Source organism: Mustelus asterias, chromosome 14 (assembly GCF_964213995.1).
Source record: "Mustelus asterias chromosome 14, sMusAst1.hap1.1, whole genome shotgun sequence".
NCBI lineage: Eukaryota > Metazoa > Chordata > Chondrichthyes > Carcharhiniformes > Triakidae > Mustelus > Mustelus asterias.
This window is the reverse complement of record NC_135814.1, coordinates 78,782,737-78,801,126: the sequence shown is the minus strand read 5'-3', so window position 1 is coordinate 78,801,126 and position 18,390 is coordinate 78,782,737. Positions and strand designations below refer to the sequence as shown.

At 45.7% G+C, this 18,390-nt stretch overlaps 1 protein-coding gene across 1 annotated transcript in view; it reads left to right on the top strand.

Annotated features, from left to right (window-relative positions):
- LOC144503791 (dynein regulatory complex protein 11-like) overlaps nucleotides 1-18,390 on the top strand; it is a 531,388-nt gene that overhangs the window by 62,375 nt on the left and 450,623 nt on the right. The window contains exon 4 of the mRNA XM_078228677.1: nucleotides 15,026-15,217. Within this exon, the coding sequence (XP_078084803.1) occupies nucleotides 15,026-15,217 (192 nt within the window). The remainder of the gene's footprint in view (nucleotides 1-15,025; nucleotides 15,218-18,390) is intronic.

The following is an 18,390-nucleotide window of genomic DNA, read 5'->3' as shown; positions in this document are numbered from 1 at the left end:
GGGAAGCTCCACAGGCAGAGACTTTTTCTGAAGTAAAACATCAGCTATTGTTATCTAACTTACTGGCCCATTTTGACCTGAAGAAAGAACTTATATTGACTTGTGACACTTCCCCATATGAGGCAGTCGCATTGCTGGAAAGATTGGATGGAAAATCCCATTGCAAATGCCTCAAGGACCCTTTGGGACATGGAGCAAAGTTATTCTCAGATTGAGAAAGGAGAGTTGGCAGTCGTACTGAAAGTTTCATCAATATGTGTATGGTAGATGCTTTTTCATTGTTGCTAACCATAAACCCTTATTGGGCCTTTTCAAAGGGGACAAGGCAATCCCCTCATCACTTCCGCTCAGATACAGCATTGTTATTGACAGCCTTCGAATATCTTCTGGAACAACACCCTGAAAGCTGGATAGCCAATGCTGATGCACTGAGTCACATCCCATTGCCCACAAGCCTGGTTCTTTTACCAGCATTGGAAGAGGTGTTGATGATTCCAAATGTTTTGGAGACTTTGCCAGTGTCTGCAAGGCAGATTAAGGCTAAAACCCAGAAAGATCCACACTTAATCTAAATAAGGCACGTGCTTCTACATGGATTCCAAGGACAACCCTCTGAAAAAATGAAACCGTACCTTATTACAAAGTGTAGTGGATGCTGGGACAGTGAGTAAACTTAAGGAGGAGTTAGGTAGATTTTTAATTGGTTATGGGGATGATGAGGACATCAGCTATGATTGAATGGCGGAGCAGACTCGATGGGCTGAATGGCTTAATTCTGCTCCTATATCTTATGAACTTATTGAAAAGACAAACTTAGTGTTGAGGATGAGATCATTCTTTGGGGGTCCCGCGTTCTGCCCCCAGGATGGTGTCCAATATCAATGTAACTACATAATGACCACCCTGGAGTATCAAAAATGAAGGTGTTGGCTAGGAGTTATGAATGGTCGCCCGGTCTCGACTCTGACATCACGGACTTGGTGCGATGTGACCTGTGCCAGGAAAATCAAAAATTTCCTCCCTCAGCCTCCTGACAATCCATGGGATTGACTTGGTAGGCCATGGGTGTGTATATGTGTGGGCTTTGCGGGGCACTTTATGGGTTCCGTGTTTTGAATCATGGTAGATGCACACTCCAAATGGTTGGAGGTGCACCACACGGGCTCCACGGTTTTTCCGGCTATGAATAAGAAATTGCAATAAAGCTTCAGGACATACGGAATACTTGAAGTTCTTGTTTTTGATAAGGGCACAGCCTTCACTAGCGATGATTTCCAGAACTTTGTGCTCTCTAATTATATCCGACGTGTCTGAACAGCAACTTATTACCTGTCATCAAATGGATTGGCAAAATGGATAGTTCAAACCTTCAAAAATGGCATGAAGAAACAACTAGTGGCATCAATGGAGAGCTAACTGGCACGATTTTTGTTTGATTATGGTACCACACTGAACACAGCAATGGGTCTTGCCCCAGTGGAGCTACTAATGGGATGAGACCTTCATACCAAATTCAGCCTACAATTCCCAAAGTTGGCGGGGAGGATGGAGATCAACAAGAAAACCAAAAAGAAATTACGAGTTTGCAAGGACAAAGAACTTTTGCAACATGTGATCTGGTTCATCTGAGAAACTTTAGGGAAACTTTAGGGAGGAAATTGCTGGGGCCTGGAGAGAAATCTTTGTATCCTTATTGGCTACAGGGGAGGTCCCAGAGGATTGGAGAATACCCAATGTTGTTCCTTTGTTTAAGAAGTGTAGCAAGAATAATCCAGGTAATTACAGGCCAGTGAGCCTTACGTCAGTGGAAGTGAAATTATTGGAGAGAATTCTTCGAGACAGGATTTACTCCCACTTGGAAATAAGTGGACGTATTAGTGAGAGGCAACATGGTTTTGTGAAGGGGAAGTCATGTCTCACGAACTTGATCGAGTTTATCGAGAAAGTGACGAAGATGATTGTTGAGGGTAGGGCAGTGAATGTTGTCCACATGGACTTCAGTAAGGCCTTTGACAAGGTCCCTCATGGCAGACTGGTGCAGAAGTTAAAGTTGCATGGGATCAGAGGCGAGCTGGCAAGGTGGATACAGAACTGGCTCAGTCGTAGAATAGTTTCCACTCCATCTGACGAAGGAGCAGTGCTCCGAAAGCTTATGGTATTTGCTACCAAATAAACCTGTTGTACTTTAACCTGGTGTTGTGAGACTTCTTACTGTGTTCACCCCAGTCCAACGCCGGCATCTCCACATCAGTCATAGAAGACCGAGGGTAGCAGTGGAAGGGTGTGTTTCTGAATGGAAGGCTGTGACAAGTGGCGTTCCTCAGGGATCAGTGCTGGGACTTTGCTATTCGTAGTATATATAAATGATTTGGAAGAAAATGTAACTGGTTTGATTAGTAAGTTTGTGGATGACACAAAGATTGGTGGATTTGTGGATAATACTGAGGAACATCAGAGGATACAGCAGGATATAGATAGGTTGGAGGCTTGGGCAGAGAGATGGCAGATGGAGCTTAATCCGGACAAATATGAAGTAATGCATTTTGGAAGGTCTAATAAAGATAGAAAATATACAGTGAATGGCAGAATCCTTAAGAGTATTGATAGGCAGAGAGATCTGGGTGTACAGGTACACAGGTCACTGAAAGTGGCATCGCAGGTGGAGAAGGTAGTCAAGAAGGCATACGGCATGCTTGCCTTCATCGGCCGGGGCATTGAGTTTAAAAATTGGCAAGTCATGTTACAGCTTTATAGAACCTTAGTTAGGCCGCACTTGGAATATAGTGTTCAATTCTGGTCACCACACTACCAGTCGGATGTGGAGGTTTTGGAGAGGGTACAGAAAAGATTTACCAGGATGTTGCCTGGCATGGAGGGCATTAGCTATGAGAAGAGGGTTGGAGAAACTTGGCTCGTTCTCACTGGAACGATGGAGCTTGAGGGGCGACCTGATAGAACTCTACAAGATTGAGGGGCATGGACAGAGTGGATAGTCAGAAGCTTTTTCCCAGGGTGAAAGAGTCAATTACTAGGGGGCACAGGTTTAAGGTGCGAGGGGCAAGGTTTAAAGGAGATGTATGAGGCAAGTTTTTTTACACAGAGGGTGGTGGGTGCCTGGAACTTGCTGCCGAGGGAGGTACTGGAAGCAGGTACGATAGTGACTTTTAAGGGGCGTCTGGACAAATACATGAATAGGATGGGAATAGAAGAGTAGGGGGTTTTAGTTCGGTCGGGCAGCATGGCCGGTACAGGCTTGGAGGGCTGAAGGGTCTAATCCTGTGCTGTAATTTTCTTTGTTCTTTGGATGTCCCACTTGGGTTCCTGGGATCGTTATGGAGAGACAAGGCTAGTATCCAACAGAGTTTTACCTGGAGGTAAAATCTTAAACATAGAACATAGAACAGTACAGCACAGAACAGGCCCTTTGGCCCACGATGTTGTGCCGAGCTTTATCTGAAAAAGAAGCACTTAAGGAAGCACTTGGACCATTTCCGAGTCAGGGAGCCCATACCTGAGCAGGCCTCACTTCTGGCCATGAAGATGGCCACTTCTAGTGTCAGCTCTCAGCTTGAAATTGACTGTTAGTGAAGATATGGACTTAGAGATGGAGATCGAAAAAAAGAAACTCCAGACTGAAACAGAACCTGAGGAGGAACCCGCATTGGTAACCCTGTGATGCTCCCACCAGAAACATGGTTTATACCACCTGACCCAGCCCCACCTTCAGTGGACCTCAGATCGACTGCTTAGCGGCGGAAAGGACCTTATAATAGGACTGCTGGGGGAGACAAGGACCTACAATGGGGAGTATATGGCCAAGGAGAACACAGGAGATCATCGATTGATCTCCCTGTGGGTTTTGTGGAACATGAGAAAAAAGAATATAATTGTTGCTACTCTCAAATATGAAGACATAAGGCAGCAAATTAGAGGAGTAAATTGGAAGGAGGTATTCTCGGGGAAATCTACTAAAGAGAGGTGGCAGTTTTTCAAGGAATGTCTAGGGTTCGAGAGTGGCATGCCTTATGAGGATAGGCTGAGGGAGCTCAGTCTTTTCTCCTTGGAGAGACGTAGGATGAGAGGAGACCTAATAGAGGTATATCAGATGTTGAGAGGCATAGATCGGGTGGACTCTCAGAGGCTTTTTCCCAGGGTGGAAATGGCTGCTACGAGAGGACACAGGTTTAAGGTGCTGGGGGGTAGGTACAGGGGAAATGTTAGGGGGAAGTTTTTCACACAGAGGGTGGTGGGCGAGTGTAATCGGCTGCCGTCAGTGGTGGTGGAGGCAAACGCAATAGGGTCTTTTAAGAGACTCCTGGATGTGTACGTGGGACTTAATAGGATGGAGGGTTATAGGTAGGCCTAAAAGGTAGGGATATGTTAAGTACGTTAAGTCCAGGCAACAGAAAACAGATGGAGCTCTGGAGGAATACAGAGAGAGTAGGAAAGAACTCAAACGGGGAGTTAGAAGGGCAAAAAGAGGTCACGAGATGTTCTTGGCAGGCAGGATTAAGGAGAATCCTAAGGCATTCTATTCATACGTTAGGAACAAAAGAGTTGTCAGGGAGAAAATCGGACCTCTCAGGGACAAAGGAGGGGAATTATGCTTAGAACCCAAGGGAATAGGGGAGATCCTAAATGAATACTTTGCATCGGTATTCACGAAGGAGAGGGGCGTGTTAACCGGGAGTGTCTCGGAGGGAGGTGTTGACCCGTTAGAGAAAATCTCCATTACAAGAGAGGAAGTGTTAGGTTTTTTTAGGGAACATTAAAACTGACAAAGCCCCAGGGCCTGATGGCATCTATCCTCGACTGCTCAGGGAGACGAGAGATGAAATTGCTGGGCCTCTGACGGAAATCTTTGTCGCTTCTTTGGACACGGGTGAGGTCCCTGAGGATTGGAGGATAGCGAATGTGGTCCCGTTGTTTAAGAAGGGTAGCAGGGATAACCCAGGAAATTATAGGCCGGTGAGCTTGACGTCCATGGTAGGGAAGTTGTTGGAGAGGATTCTTAGAAACAGGATGTATGTGCATTTAGAACGGAACAATCTCATTAGTGACAGACAGCATGGTTTTGTAAGAGGGAGGTCATGCCTTACAAATTTGGTGGAGTTTTTTGAGGAAGTGACAAAAACGGTTGATGAAGGAAGGGCCGTGGATGTCGTCTATATGGATTTCAGTAAGGCATTTGACAAAGTTCCACATGGCAGGTTGGTTAAGAAGGTTAAGGCTCATGGGATACAAGGAGAAGTGGCTAGATGGGTGGAGAACTGGCTTGGCCATAGGAGTCATGATGTGGAGATGCCGGCGTTGGACTGGGGTAAGCACAGTAAGAAATCTCACAACACCAGGTTGAAGTCCAACAGGTTTATTTGGTAGCAAATACCATAAGCTTTCGGAGCAATGCTCCTTCGTCAGATGGAGTGGAAACACTCCATCACTAATGAGATGGAGTGGACCACTCCATCTGACGAAGGAGCATTGCTCCGAAAGCTTATGGTATTTGCTACCAAATAAACCTGTTGGACTTTAACCTGGTGTTGTGAGACTTCTTGCTTGGCCATAGGAGACAGACGGTAGTGGTCGAAGGGTCTTTTTCCGGCTGGAGGTCTGTGACCAGTGGTGTTCCGCAGGGCTCTGTACTGGGACCTCTGCTATTTGTGATATATATATAAATGATTTGGAAGAAGGTGTAACTGGTGTAATCAGCAAGTTTGCGGATGACACGAAGATGGCTGGACTTGCGGATAGCGAAGAGCATTGTCGGGCAATACAGCAGGATATAGATAGGCTGGAAAATTAGGCGGAGAGGTGGCAGATGGAGTTTAATCCGGATAAATGCGAAGTGATGCATTTTGGAAGAAATAATGTAGGGAGGAGTTACACAATAAATGGCAGAGTCATCAGGAGTATAGAAACACAGAGGGACCTAGGTGTGCAAGTCCACAAATCCTTGAAGGTGGCAACACAGGTGGAGAAGGTGGTGAAGAAGGCATATGGTATGCTTGCTTTTATAGGACGGGGTATGGAGTATAAAAGCTGGAGTCTGATGATGCAGCTGTATAGAACGCTGGTTAGGCCACATTTGGAGTACTGCGTCCAGTTCTGGTCGCCGCACATCCAGAAGGACGTGGAGGCATTAGAGAGAGTGCAGAGAAGGTTTACCAGGATGTTGCCTGGTATGGAGGGTCTTAGCTATGAGGAGAGATTGGGTAGACTGGGGTTGTTCTCCTTGGAAAGACAGAGAATGAGGGGAGATCTAATAGAGGTGTACAAGATTATGAAGGGGATAGATAGGGTGAACGGTGGGAAGCTTTCTCCCAGATCAGAAGTGACGTTCACGAGGGGTCACGGGCTCAAGGTGAGAGGGGCGAAGTATAACTCAGATATCAGAGGGATGTTTTTTACACAGAGGGTGGTGGGGGCCTGGAATGCGCTGCCAAGTAGGGTGGTGGAGGCAGGCACGCTGACATCGTTTAAGACTTAGCTGGATAGTCACATGAGCAGCCTGGGAATGGAGGGATACAAACGATTGGTCTAGTTGGACCAAGGAGCGGCACAGGCTTGGAGGGCTGAAGGGCCTGTTTCCTGTGCTGTACTGTTCTTTGTTCTTTGTTCTTATGTTCGGCACAACTTGTGGGGCCGAAGGGCCTGTTTTGTGCTGTAGTTTTCTATGTTTCTATGAGCTTCCTTATTGAGCGAACGGAGGCATGCCGAATGAGAGGTGGTCAGTGGAGGCTTATCAATTTAATGTTCAGTCCGAAGTGGCATTATAGGTTTTGAAATGTAGACTCTGTAGCTGTGGTTGGGCCCTTTGGTACACAGTAAAGGGTCTTTGGCAGTGGGAAACTGATGCATGGCTGAATTAATCATAGAATCATAGAAACCCTACAGTGCAGAAGGAGGCCATTCGGCCCATCGAGTCTGCACCGACCACAATCCCACCCAGGCCCCACCCCCACATATTTACCTGCTAATCCCTCTAACCTACGCATCTCTGGACTCTAAGGGGCAATTTTTTTTTAACCTGGCCAATCAACCTAACCCGCACATCTTTGGACTGTGGGAGGAAACCGGAGCACCCGGAGGAAACCCACGCAGACACGAGAAGAATGTGCAAACTCCACACAGACAGTGACCCGAGCCGGAAATCGAACCCAGGACCCTGGAGCTGTGAAGCAGCAGTGCTAACCACTGTGCTACCGTGCTGCCCTGAATTAGGCAGGCATCATGATCGGCACAGGCTTGGAGGACCGAAGGGTCTGTTCGTATGCTGTACTGTTCTTCGTTTGTTCTTTATACGACAGTAATGTTACCAAAAAAAAGTCTTCTAATCCCTTATTTGCATTGTCGGTCGAGAGTAGCTACCAAATGTTCCTACTTTCTAATTGTTGCTACTCTCAAAGGACGTGTGAACTGATTTAAAACATTTCAAAATGGCAGGTTCCTATGCCATGCATTATTAATATTTATTTTTATTATAGCTACTTACTTATGGTACTTCAAATGAGACTGGTAACCGCCAAACAGAATCCTAAATGTTTTAGAGAGATTATGTATTTTTATATACTATATGGAGGACCACCCCAATTTTATGTGTATATGAACACAGGAATAGGCCATTTGGCCCCGAAAGCCTGTTTACCATAAAATGAGATCATCGCTGATCTGTAATCCACCTTTGCCCAATCTCCTTTTAGAAACATAGAAAATAGGAAACACATAGGAGCAGGAGTAGGCCATTTGGCCCTTCAAGCCTGCTCCACCATTCATTATGATCATTGCAAATCATCCAACTCCGGAACCTGTTCCCACTCTTCCCACCCCCCCGCCCCCCCCCATATCCTTTGATTCCTTTAGCCCCAAGAGCTATGTCTACCACCTTAAAAACATTCAATGTTTAGCTCTCAACTGCTTTCCCTGGTAGAGAATTCCACAGGCTCATCACTCGATGGGTGAAGAAATTACTACCACTCTCAGTCCTTAAATGGTCTACCCCACTTCTTCAGACTGTGACCCTCACCATTGGGCACATCATTCCTGAAACACCCTGTCCAGTCCTATTAAAATTTCATAGATTTCTATAGGATTCTTCCTTTCTAAACTCCAGCGAAAATAATCCGAACCTACTCAATTTCGCCTCATATGTCAGTCTGGCCATCCCAAGAATCAGTCCAGTGAACCTTTTCTGCACTTCCTCCATAGCAAGAGCATCCTTCCTCAGACAAGGAGACCTGAACTGTGCACAATGTTCCAGGTGTGGCCTCACCAAGACACTGCATAACTGCAGCATGACATCCCTGCTCCTGCACTTGATAGTCTAACGAGAGAGGGACCTGGTACGAGGGAATGAGCTCGGTCAAGTCTTAAAAGTGCAGTGGGGAAAACATGTGGTGAACAGTGACCACAATTCTGTACATTTTCGGATATCCGTGGAAAAGGACAAGGACAAGTGTTATCCTAGGGTTAGGGTGCTAAACTGGGGAAAGGTTACAGCCAGATTAGGCAGGGTTTAGAGGCTGTTGTTTGGGAGATGCTGTTTGAGGATAAATCCACATCTGGCATGTGAGAGACTTTTAAAGAGCAGTTGATCAAAGTGCAGGATATGCACGCGCCTGTGAAAAGGAAGGACAGGAAAGGCAGGATCCGGGAACCATGGATGACCAGGGAAATTGCAAGTCTAGTCAAAAAGAAAAAGGATGCATACATGAGGTCCAGGCAACTAAAGATGCCAAAAGACAGTACCAGACCAAGCTCGAGCCCCAGGCTAGCCACACCAACCCCCGCCGACAATGGCAAGGCCTGCAAGACATAACAAGCTGCAAGATGAAGGCATGTAAAATCACCGGCTCATCAGCCCTCCCTGATGAGCTCAATGCATTATATGCCTGTTTTGAGCAAGAGGTCAGCGAGAGCATGCCCTCCACCCTGGAAGCCCTGGATGAACCTGTACCTGGGGTCACCATTGCAGATGTCAGAGCAGCTTTCTTGAAGGTCAACCCACGGAAAGCGACTGGCCCGGGTGGGGTACCCGGATGAGCCCTCAGGTCCTGTGCGGATCAGCTGGCGGGAGTATTCGCAGACATCTTCAACCTCTCTTTACAACAATCTGAGGTCCCTATCCGCTTCAAGAAGATGACCATCATCCCGGTACCTAAGGAAAAGCAAAGCAGCATGGCTTAATGACTATCGGCCGGTGGCTCTGACATCATTATGAAGTGCTTCAAAAGTTAGTCATGGCACAAATCAATTCCAGCTTCCTGGACTACCTGGATCTACTGCAGTTTGCCTATCGCCGCAACAGGTCCACAGCAGACGCCATCTCCCTGGCCCTGCACTCAACCCTGGAACACCTAAATCACAAGGACACCGATGTCAGACTCCTATTTATTGACTACAGCTCAGCTTTCAACACCATAATTACCCGGGTTACCCCTTCTTCAATAACAGAACAACATTGGCTATCCTCCAATCCCCGGGACCTCACCAACGAGGAAACAAAGAATTCTGTTAGAGGCCCAGCAATTTTCTGACTTGTCTCCCTCAGTAATCTGAGGTAGATGCCATGTTGCCGTGGGGATTTGTCTACTTTAATTTTTTTTAATATACCAAACACTTCCTAGGCCTCCGAACCTCCCTCTGCGACTGGATCCTGAACTCCCTAACCCATAGACCACAATCAGTAAGGATAGGCAACAATACCTCCTCCACGATCATCCTCAACACCAATGCCTCTCAAGGCTGTTTTCTCAGCCCCCTACTATACTCCTTATACACCACTGACTGTGTGGCCAAATTCCCCTCCAATTCGATTTTCAAGTTTGCTGACAACACCATCGTCGTGGGTCGGATCTCAAACAATGACGAGACAGAGTACAGGAATGAGATAGAGAATCTGCTGAACTGGTGCAGCAACAATAATCTCTCCCTCAATGTCAACAAAACAAAGGAGAGTGTCATCGACTTCAGGAAGCATAAAGGTGAACATGCCCCATCTACATCAACGGGGATGCAGTAGAAAAGGTCGAGAGCTTCAAGTTTTTAGGTGTCCAGATCACCAACAGCCTGTCCTGATTCCCCCCCCCCGCCATGCCGACACAATAGTTAAGAAAGCCCACCAACGCCTCTATTTTCTCAGGAGGCTAAGGAAATTTGGCATGTCAGCTACGACTCTCTCCAACTTTTACAGATGCACCATAGAAAGCATTCTTTCTGGTTGTATCACAGCTTGGTATGGCTCCTGCTCTGCCCGAAACTGTAAGGAACTACAAAAGGTCATGAATGTAGCCCAATCCATCACGCAAACCAGCTTCCCATGCATTGACTCTGTCTACACTTCCCGCTGCCTCAGCAAAGCAGCCAGCATAATTAAGGACCCCACACACCCCGGAATTCTCTCTTCCACCTTCTTCAGTCAGGAAAAAGATACAAAAGTCTGAGGTCATGTCCCAACTGACTCCAGAACAGCTTCTTCCCTGTTGCCATCAGACTTTTCAATGGACCTTCCTCTCACTAAGTTGACCTTTCTCTACACCCTAGCTAGACTGTAACACTACATTCTGCACTCTCTCGTTTCCTTCTCTATAAACGGTATGCTTTGTCTGTATAGCACGCAGGAAACAATACTTTTCACTGTATGTTAATACATGTGACAATAATAAATCAAAGCAACTAAAAACAGATGAAGCACTTGAAGAATATAGGGAAAGTAGAAAAGAGCTCAAACAAGGAGTCAGGAGGGCAAAAAGGGGTCATGAAATGTCCTTGGCAGACAGGATTAAGGAGAATACCAAGGCATTTTATACATATATTAGGAATAAGAGGGTAGCTAGAGAAAGAGTTTGTCCATTCAAAGACAAGGGGGGAAATTATGTGTAGAACGAAAGGAAGTGGGTGAGATCCTTAATGAGTACTTTGCATCGGTATTTACAAAGGAGAGGGACACATTGGTGCATCTGCATCTCTGGTGCATCTGTCTCTCTCCCTGGAAAGACGGAGAATGAGGGGAGATCTAATAGAGGTCTACAAGATTATGAAGGGTATAGATAGGGTGAACAGTGGGAAGCTTTTTCCCAGGTTGGAGGTGACGATCACGAGGGGTCACGGGCTCAAGGTGAGAGGGGCGAAGTATAACTCAGATATCAGAGGGACGTTTTTTACACAGAGGGTGGTGGGGGCCTGGAATGCACTGCCAAGTAGGGTGGTGGAGGCAGGCACGCTGACATTGTTTAAGACTTACCTGGATAGTCACATGAGCAGCCTGGGAATGGAGGGATACAAACGATTAATTTAGTTGGACCAAGGAGCGGCACAGGCTTGGAGGGCCGAAGGGCCTGTTTCCTGTGCTGTACTGTTCTTCGTTCTTTGTTCATTGATTGATGGTGTCTCAGGTATGAAAACCCTCCAGAACAAGTCACCATTACGAGGGAGGAAGTGTTTGGTGTATTAAAAAACATTAAGGTAGACAACTCCCCAGGGCATCTATCCCAGATTACTGAGGGAGACAAGCGAGAAAATTGCTGGGCCTCTAACAGAAATCTTTGTTTCCTTGTTGGCCACAGGCGAGGTCCCGGGGAGTGGAGGATAGCCAATGCTGTCTTGTTATTTAAGAAGGGGTAACCTGAGTAATTATAGGCCAGTGAGCTTGACGCCAATGTTAGTGAAATTGTTGGAGAAGATTCTTAAGGATAGGATCTATACACATTTGGAACTGAATGGTCTTATTAGTGACAGACAGCATGGTTTTGTACAAGGTAGATCATATCTCACTAATTTGAGTTCTTTAAGGAGGTGACAAAAATGATTGATGAGGGAAAGGCTGTGGATGTTGTCGCATGGACTTTAGTAAAGCATTTGACAAGGTCCCTCATGGTAGGTTGGTACAAAAAATTAAATCACACGGGTTCAAGGGTGAACTAGCTAGATGGATTCAGAACTGGCTTGGCCATAGAAGACAGAGGGTAGCGGTGGAAAGGTGTTTTTCTGAATGGAGGTCTGTAACTCGTGGTGTTATCCGGCATCTCCACATCATGACAAGTGGTGTTCGACAGGGATCAGTGCTGGGACCTCTATTGTTTGTAATATATATAAATGACTTGGAAGAAAATGTAATTGGCCTGATTAGCAAGTTTGCAGATGATACTAAGATTGCTGGAATTGCAGATAGTGAGGAAAATTGTCAGAGAATACAACAGGATATAAATAGGCTGGAAAATTGGGTGGAGAAATGGCAGATGGAATTTAACCTGGACAAATGTGAGGTAATGCATTTTGGCAGATCCAATTCAGGTGAGAACTGTAAAATAAATGCAGAACCATCAGGAGCATAGAGACACAGAGAGATCTGGGAGTACAGGTTCACAGATCCTTAAAAGTGGCAGCACAGGTGGAAAAGGTAGTGATGAAAGCATATGACACATTTGCCTTCATCAGCCGGGGCATTGAGTATAAAAGTTGGCAAATTATGTTACAGTTATATAAAACGTTGGTTCGGCCACATTTGGAATACGGTGTCCAATTCTGGTTGCCACGCTACGAGAAGGACGTGGTGGCTTTGGAGGGAGTAAAGATAAGGTTTACCAAGATGTTGCCTGCTATATGGAGGTTATTAGCTATGAGGAGAGATTGAATAAACTGGGATTGTTCTCCCTGGAAAGACGGAGGCTGAGGGGTGACCTGATAGAAGTTTATAAATTTATGAGGGGCATAGATAAGGTGAACACTTGGAAGCTTTTTCCCAGGGCAGAATCACAAGGGAACACAAGTTCAAGGTAAGGGTGGAAAGGTTCAGTGGAGATGTGCGGGGGAAGTTTTTTACAAAGAGAGCTCACCCACCCGGCGTTGTGTCATCTGAAACTTTGGAGATATTTGGGGCGATTTTCCTAAAAAGAAACTAAATGCCCAACGGGAGATTTTCCCTGTTCATTGGGCCTACTTAGTCAGATGAATTTCCAGCACTGTGTGAATCAAAGAGTCCATCGGGGGATTCATGGCAGTAAAGTGGGAGCCTAATCCTGCCCGAGATGTTAGCATCAGCATGCTGAGTGGGCCATGCGCATGCGTCGATCTGACAGTCGACAGGAGATTGGCGCATGCACACTGGTGTCCTGTTCGCCCTCCCGCCCCCCCATCGCTGGCCTCCAATGTCTTCCCCATCCCCTTGGTGGTGCCTGGTGCAGCCCTCTACCCTCGACCTCCTGGGAGTGAACTAAATGTAATGGACATGATTTTCCTGGCCCGCTGTTCTCCTCAAGTTGGGGTTGGGGGTTTGCAGGGGGCGGCGGTGGGAGGGCTACAGTGGTATTTTCTAACGGTATCCAGCTGATCGTGATTTTCCCATGCCAATTTTTATGGCGTTATCAGCCTTGTGCCGGAAAACAGCATGAGGCTGATTACCATATTGAAATTGACATTTCAACATCATTAGCAAGCCCTGGATGGTATCGTCCAGGCTTGCTAATGTTTCTGCCCCTGCTGGGAGAGGTCTCCACCAGCGGGAATTAAAGCTCAATGACCTCCTTCCCACCAGTGAGGCCATCATGCTTGTCCCCGCTGGTGGGGACCTCTCCCAGCAGGGACAGAAACATTAGCAAGCCTGGACGATACCATCCAGGGCTTGCTAATGATGCTGAAGTGTTAATTTCAATATGGTAATCAGCCTCGTGCTGTTTTCTGGTGCAAGGCTGATTTACTCCCCCCCCCTCCCCCCGGCCCCCCAACTACTTGAGGAGCACAATGGGCCAGGAAAATCGTGCCCATTACATTTAGTTCACTCATCTAAATCATTAATGTACATTGTGAATAGCTGGGGTCCTAGCACTGATTCCTGTGGTAACCCAGTGGTCACTGGCTGCCACTTGGAAAAAGATCTGCTTATTTCTACTGTTAGTTTCGACTTTTCCATGTTAATGCACTATCGCGAATCCCACATACTTTAAGTTTACATGCTTATCTGTAATGTGGGACCTTGTTGAAATCCTTTTGAACGTCCAAATAAACCACATTCACTGCCGCTGCCGCCCCCCCCGCCCCCAACACACACACACACACACCCCACACGTCAAATTTCCTTGTTACATTCTCCATTCTCATGGAATTGCGGTAAATTTGTCACCCTTTTGTAAATCCATGCTGACTCTGTCTTATCTTGCTACTGTTTTCCACTGCCCTGTTATGGCACAGTTATGGCTCTGCTGCCTCACAGTGCCAGGGACCTGGCTTTGATTCCCGGTTTGGATCACTATCTGTGTGGAGTTTGCACGTCCTCTCCATGTCTGCGTGGGTTTCCTCTGGGTGCTCCGGTTTCCTCCCAGAGTCCAAAGACGTGCTGGTTAGGTGTATATTGGCCATGCTAAATTCTCCCTCAGTGTACCCGAACAGGTGCCGGAGTGTGGCGAGTAGGGGATTTTCACAGTAACTTCATTGCGGTGTTAATGTAAGCCTACTTGTGACAAATAAATAAACTTATTAAATCTTATATAATGGACTCTCTCAGTCTATTTGCAGAAGAGATGCGTAATTCTACCACTCTTGTGTGTAACAGTGTTTTCTATTTCACTCTTAAAAGGTTTGGCTTTAACTTTTAGATGATGACCACTGATGCTAGATTCCCCAATTAGCAGAAATAGTTTATCTCCATCCATCCTATTTGCTGCCATTAAGATATTGAAACCCACAATCAAATCACCCCTTATCCTTCTAAATTCCGGGGAATACAATCTTAGTTTGTGTAACCTCTCCTCATAACTTAACCCTTGTGAGTCCAGATATCAGTATCATGGGATGCAAATGTTCATTGTATATTAAACATTGTTTTTGATCCTTCTACAGGATTTTCTGAGAAGATTTCCATATTATTAAGGGTATCTGCTGAGCTTAAGTCAAAATTTAACCTGTTGGTATTATTTATGTTTTATGATCTGACAATAAATTTTTGATTTTGTAATATCTGATAACATGAAATTATTCATTGTTTTACCAAGTTGAGTACTTTCTCTCAAAAGAAAATATTCTTTTTATATTTTAGGAAAGAAGTATAAAATTATTGACGCTTGAAGAAGCGATTCAAATCATTCAGATTTCTGAGCGTGCTCGACAGGGACGGCTACGAGCCAAGTTTATGCTGGAAATCCGAATGGAAGAAGAAAAGGAGAGATTAGCTAAACATCGAGTAGCAAGTACATGGGCACCCGAAATGGCAGCTACCTGCATCCAAAAGGTTTTTAATCTCATACAGTTTTTACTTATGAAAGTAGGAAGGAACTTAAATGTGGAATTAGGAGGGCTAACAGAGGCCATGAAATGCCTTCAGAAAATAGGGTCACAGAGAATCCCAAGGCTTTTTATGCATAGTTTAAGAGCAAGAAGGTAGCAAGAGAAAGACTCAGCTCACTCGAGGACAGTGGAGGGAAGTTATGCATAGAACCATAGGAAGTGGGTGAAAGTACTTTGTATTGGTATTCACCAAAGAGAAGGACATGACGGCTGTTGAGCTCAGGGAAAGGTGTGTGAACATTCTTGACAATGCCAATATATCAAAGGAGAAAGGTTGAGTATCCTAAATTACATTAAGGTAGACAAGTCCTCGGGGCCTGATGGGATTTATCCTAGGTTACTGCGGCAGGCATGGGAGAAATAACTGGGGCCTTAACCGATATCTTCACATTCTCTTTGATCATTGGCGAGGTTCGAGATGACTGGGGAATAGCCAATGTTGTTCTCTTGGTTCAGGAAGGAAGCAAGGATAATCCAGCAAATTATAAGCCGGTGGGCCTGACATCAGTGGTGGAGAAGCTTTTGGAAAAGATACTGAGGGACAGGATGTATGCACATTTGGAGGAAAATGGACTAGTTAGTGACGGGCAGCATGGTTTTGTACGGGGAAGGCCATGTCTCAGCAATTTGAGTTTTTTGAAGAGGTGACAAAAGAAAATTGATGAGAGAAGGCCTGTGGGTGTTGTTTATATGGACTTTGACAAGTTCCCACATGGCAGACTGGTACAAAAACTGAAATCACATGGGATTCGGGGTGGGCTGGCTCGGTGGATACAGAGCTAGCTTGGTTATAGAAGATGGAGAGTAGAGGTGGAAGGTTTTTCAGAATGAAGATCTATAGCTAGTGGTTTTCTGCAGGGATCAGTGCTTGGACCTCTGTTGTTTGTAGTATATATAAATGATCTGGAGGAAAATGTGGGGGGGTTTGATCATTAAGTTGATGGATGACAGGAAGATTGGCAGAGTTGCTGATAGTGCCAAGGATTGTCAGAGGATACAACAGGATATAGAGAGATTGGAGACTTGGGAACAGATGGAGTTTAACCCAGACAAATGAGAGGTGATGCATTAAGGAGGATCAAATTTAGGTATGAATTATACTGTAGATGGCAGAACCCTTAGGAACATTAACATACAGAGGGATCTGGGCGTGCAGGTCCACAGTTCCCTAAAAGTGGCAACACAGGTGGCCAAGGTGATTAAGAAGGCATATGGCATGCTTAGAAACATAGAAAAACTACAGCACAAACAGGCCCTTCGGCCCACAAGTTGTGCCGAACACATCCCTACCTTCTAGACCTACCTATAACCCTCCATCCTATTAAGCTCCGTGTACTCATCCAGGAGTCTCTTAAAAGACCCTATTGAGTTCGCCTCCACTACCACTGACGGCAGCCGATTCCACTCGCCCACGACCCTCTGTGTGAAAAACTTACCCCTAACATCTCCCCTGTACCCCCCAGAACCTTAAACCTGTGTCCTCTCGTAGCAGAGATTTCCACCCTGGGAAAAAGCCTCTGAGAGTCCACCCGATCTATGCCTCTCAACATCTTATATACCTCCATTAGGTCTCCTCTCATCCTTCGTCTCTCCAAGGAGAAAAGACCGAGCTCCCTCAGCCTATCCTCATAAGGCATGCCACTCAATCCAGGCAACATCCTTGTAAATCTCCTCTGTACCCCTTCAATCTTTTCTACATCCTTCCTATAGTGAGGCGACCAGAACTGAGCACAGTACTCCAAGTGGGGTCTGACGAGGGTCTTATATAGCTGCATCATTATCCCCGGACTCCGAAACTCAATCCCTTGATTGATAAAGGCCAGCACACCATACGCCTTCTTAACCACCTCCTCCACCTGCCTTTGTCAGCCGGGCATTCAGTACAGGAGTTGGGAAATCATGTTGCAACTATATAAAACTTTGGTTAGGCCGCATTTGGAGCATTGCATGCAGTTCTGGTCACCACATTATCAGAAAAACGTGGAAGCTTTGGAGAGAATACAAAGGAGGTCCACCAGGACGTCTCGAGGGTGTTGACTATGAGGAGAGGTTGAATAAACCTCCAAGGGTAGAAGTGTGCAATGAGAAAAGAACCATTGCCAATCTAGCTGTGCGAGACCCCTTGGGGATGAGCGACCATAAAATGATAGAATTTTTTAACAAGATAGAGTCATAGTCACAGAGTCATGGAGGTTGTCCATGCTGCCCTTTTTTTTAAACCCCTAAGCTAGTCCCAATTGCCCACATTTGGCCCATATCCCTCTATACCCATCTCATCCATGTAACTGTCTAAATGCTTTTTAAAAGACAAAATTGTACCCGCCTCTACTACTACCTCTGGCAGCTTGTTCTGCTCACTCACCACCTTCTGTGTGACAAAATTGCGCCTCTGAACCCTTTTGTCTCTCTCCCCTCTCACCTTAAACCTATGCCCTTTAGTTTAAGATTCCCCTACCTTTGGGAAAAGATATTGACGATATAGCTGATCTATGCCCCTCATTATTTTATAGACCTCTATAAGATCACCCCTAAGCCTTCTACCCTCCAGAGGAAAAGAGCCCCAGTCTATCCAGCCTCTCCTTATAACTCAAACCATCAAGTCCCGGTAGCATCCTAGTAAATCTTTTCTGCACTCTTTCTAGTTTAATAATATCCTTTCTATAATAGGGTGACCAGAACTGTACACAGTATTCCAAGTGTGGCCTTACAAATATCTTGTACAACTTCAACAAGATGTCCCAACTCCTGTATTCAATGTTCTGACCAATGAAACCAAACATGCTGAATGCCTCCTTCACCACTCTGTCCACCTGTGACTCCACTTTCAAGGAGTATGAACCTGTACCCCTAGATCTCTTTGTTCTGTAACTCTCCTCAATGCCCTCCCATTAACTGAGTAAGTCCTGCCCTGGTTCAATCTACCAAAATGCATCACCTCACATTTATCCAAATTAAACTCCATCTGCCATTTGTCAGTCCACTGGCCCAATTGATCAAGATCCCGTTGCAATCCGAGATAACCTTCTTCACTGTCCACTATATCACCAATCTTGGTGTCATCTGCAAACTTACTGACCATGCCTTCTATATTCTCATCCAAATCATTAATATAAATTA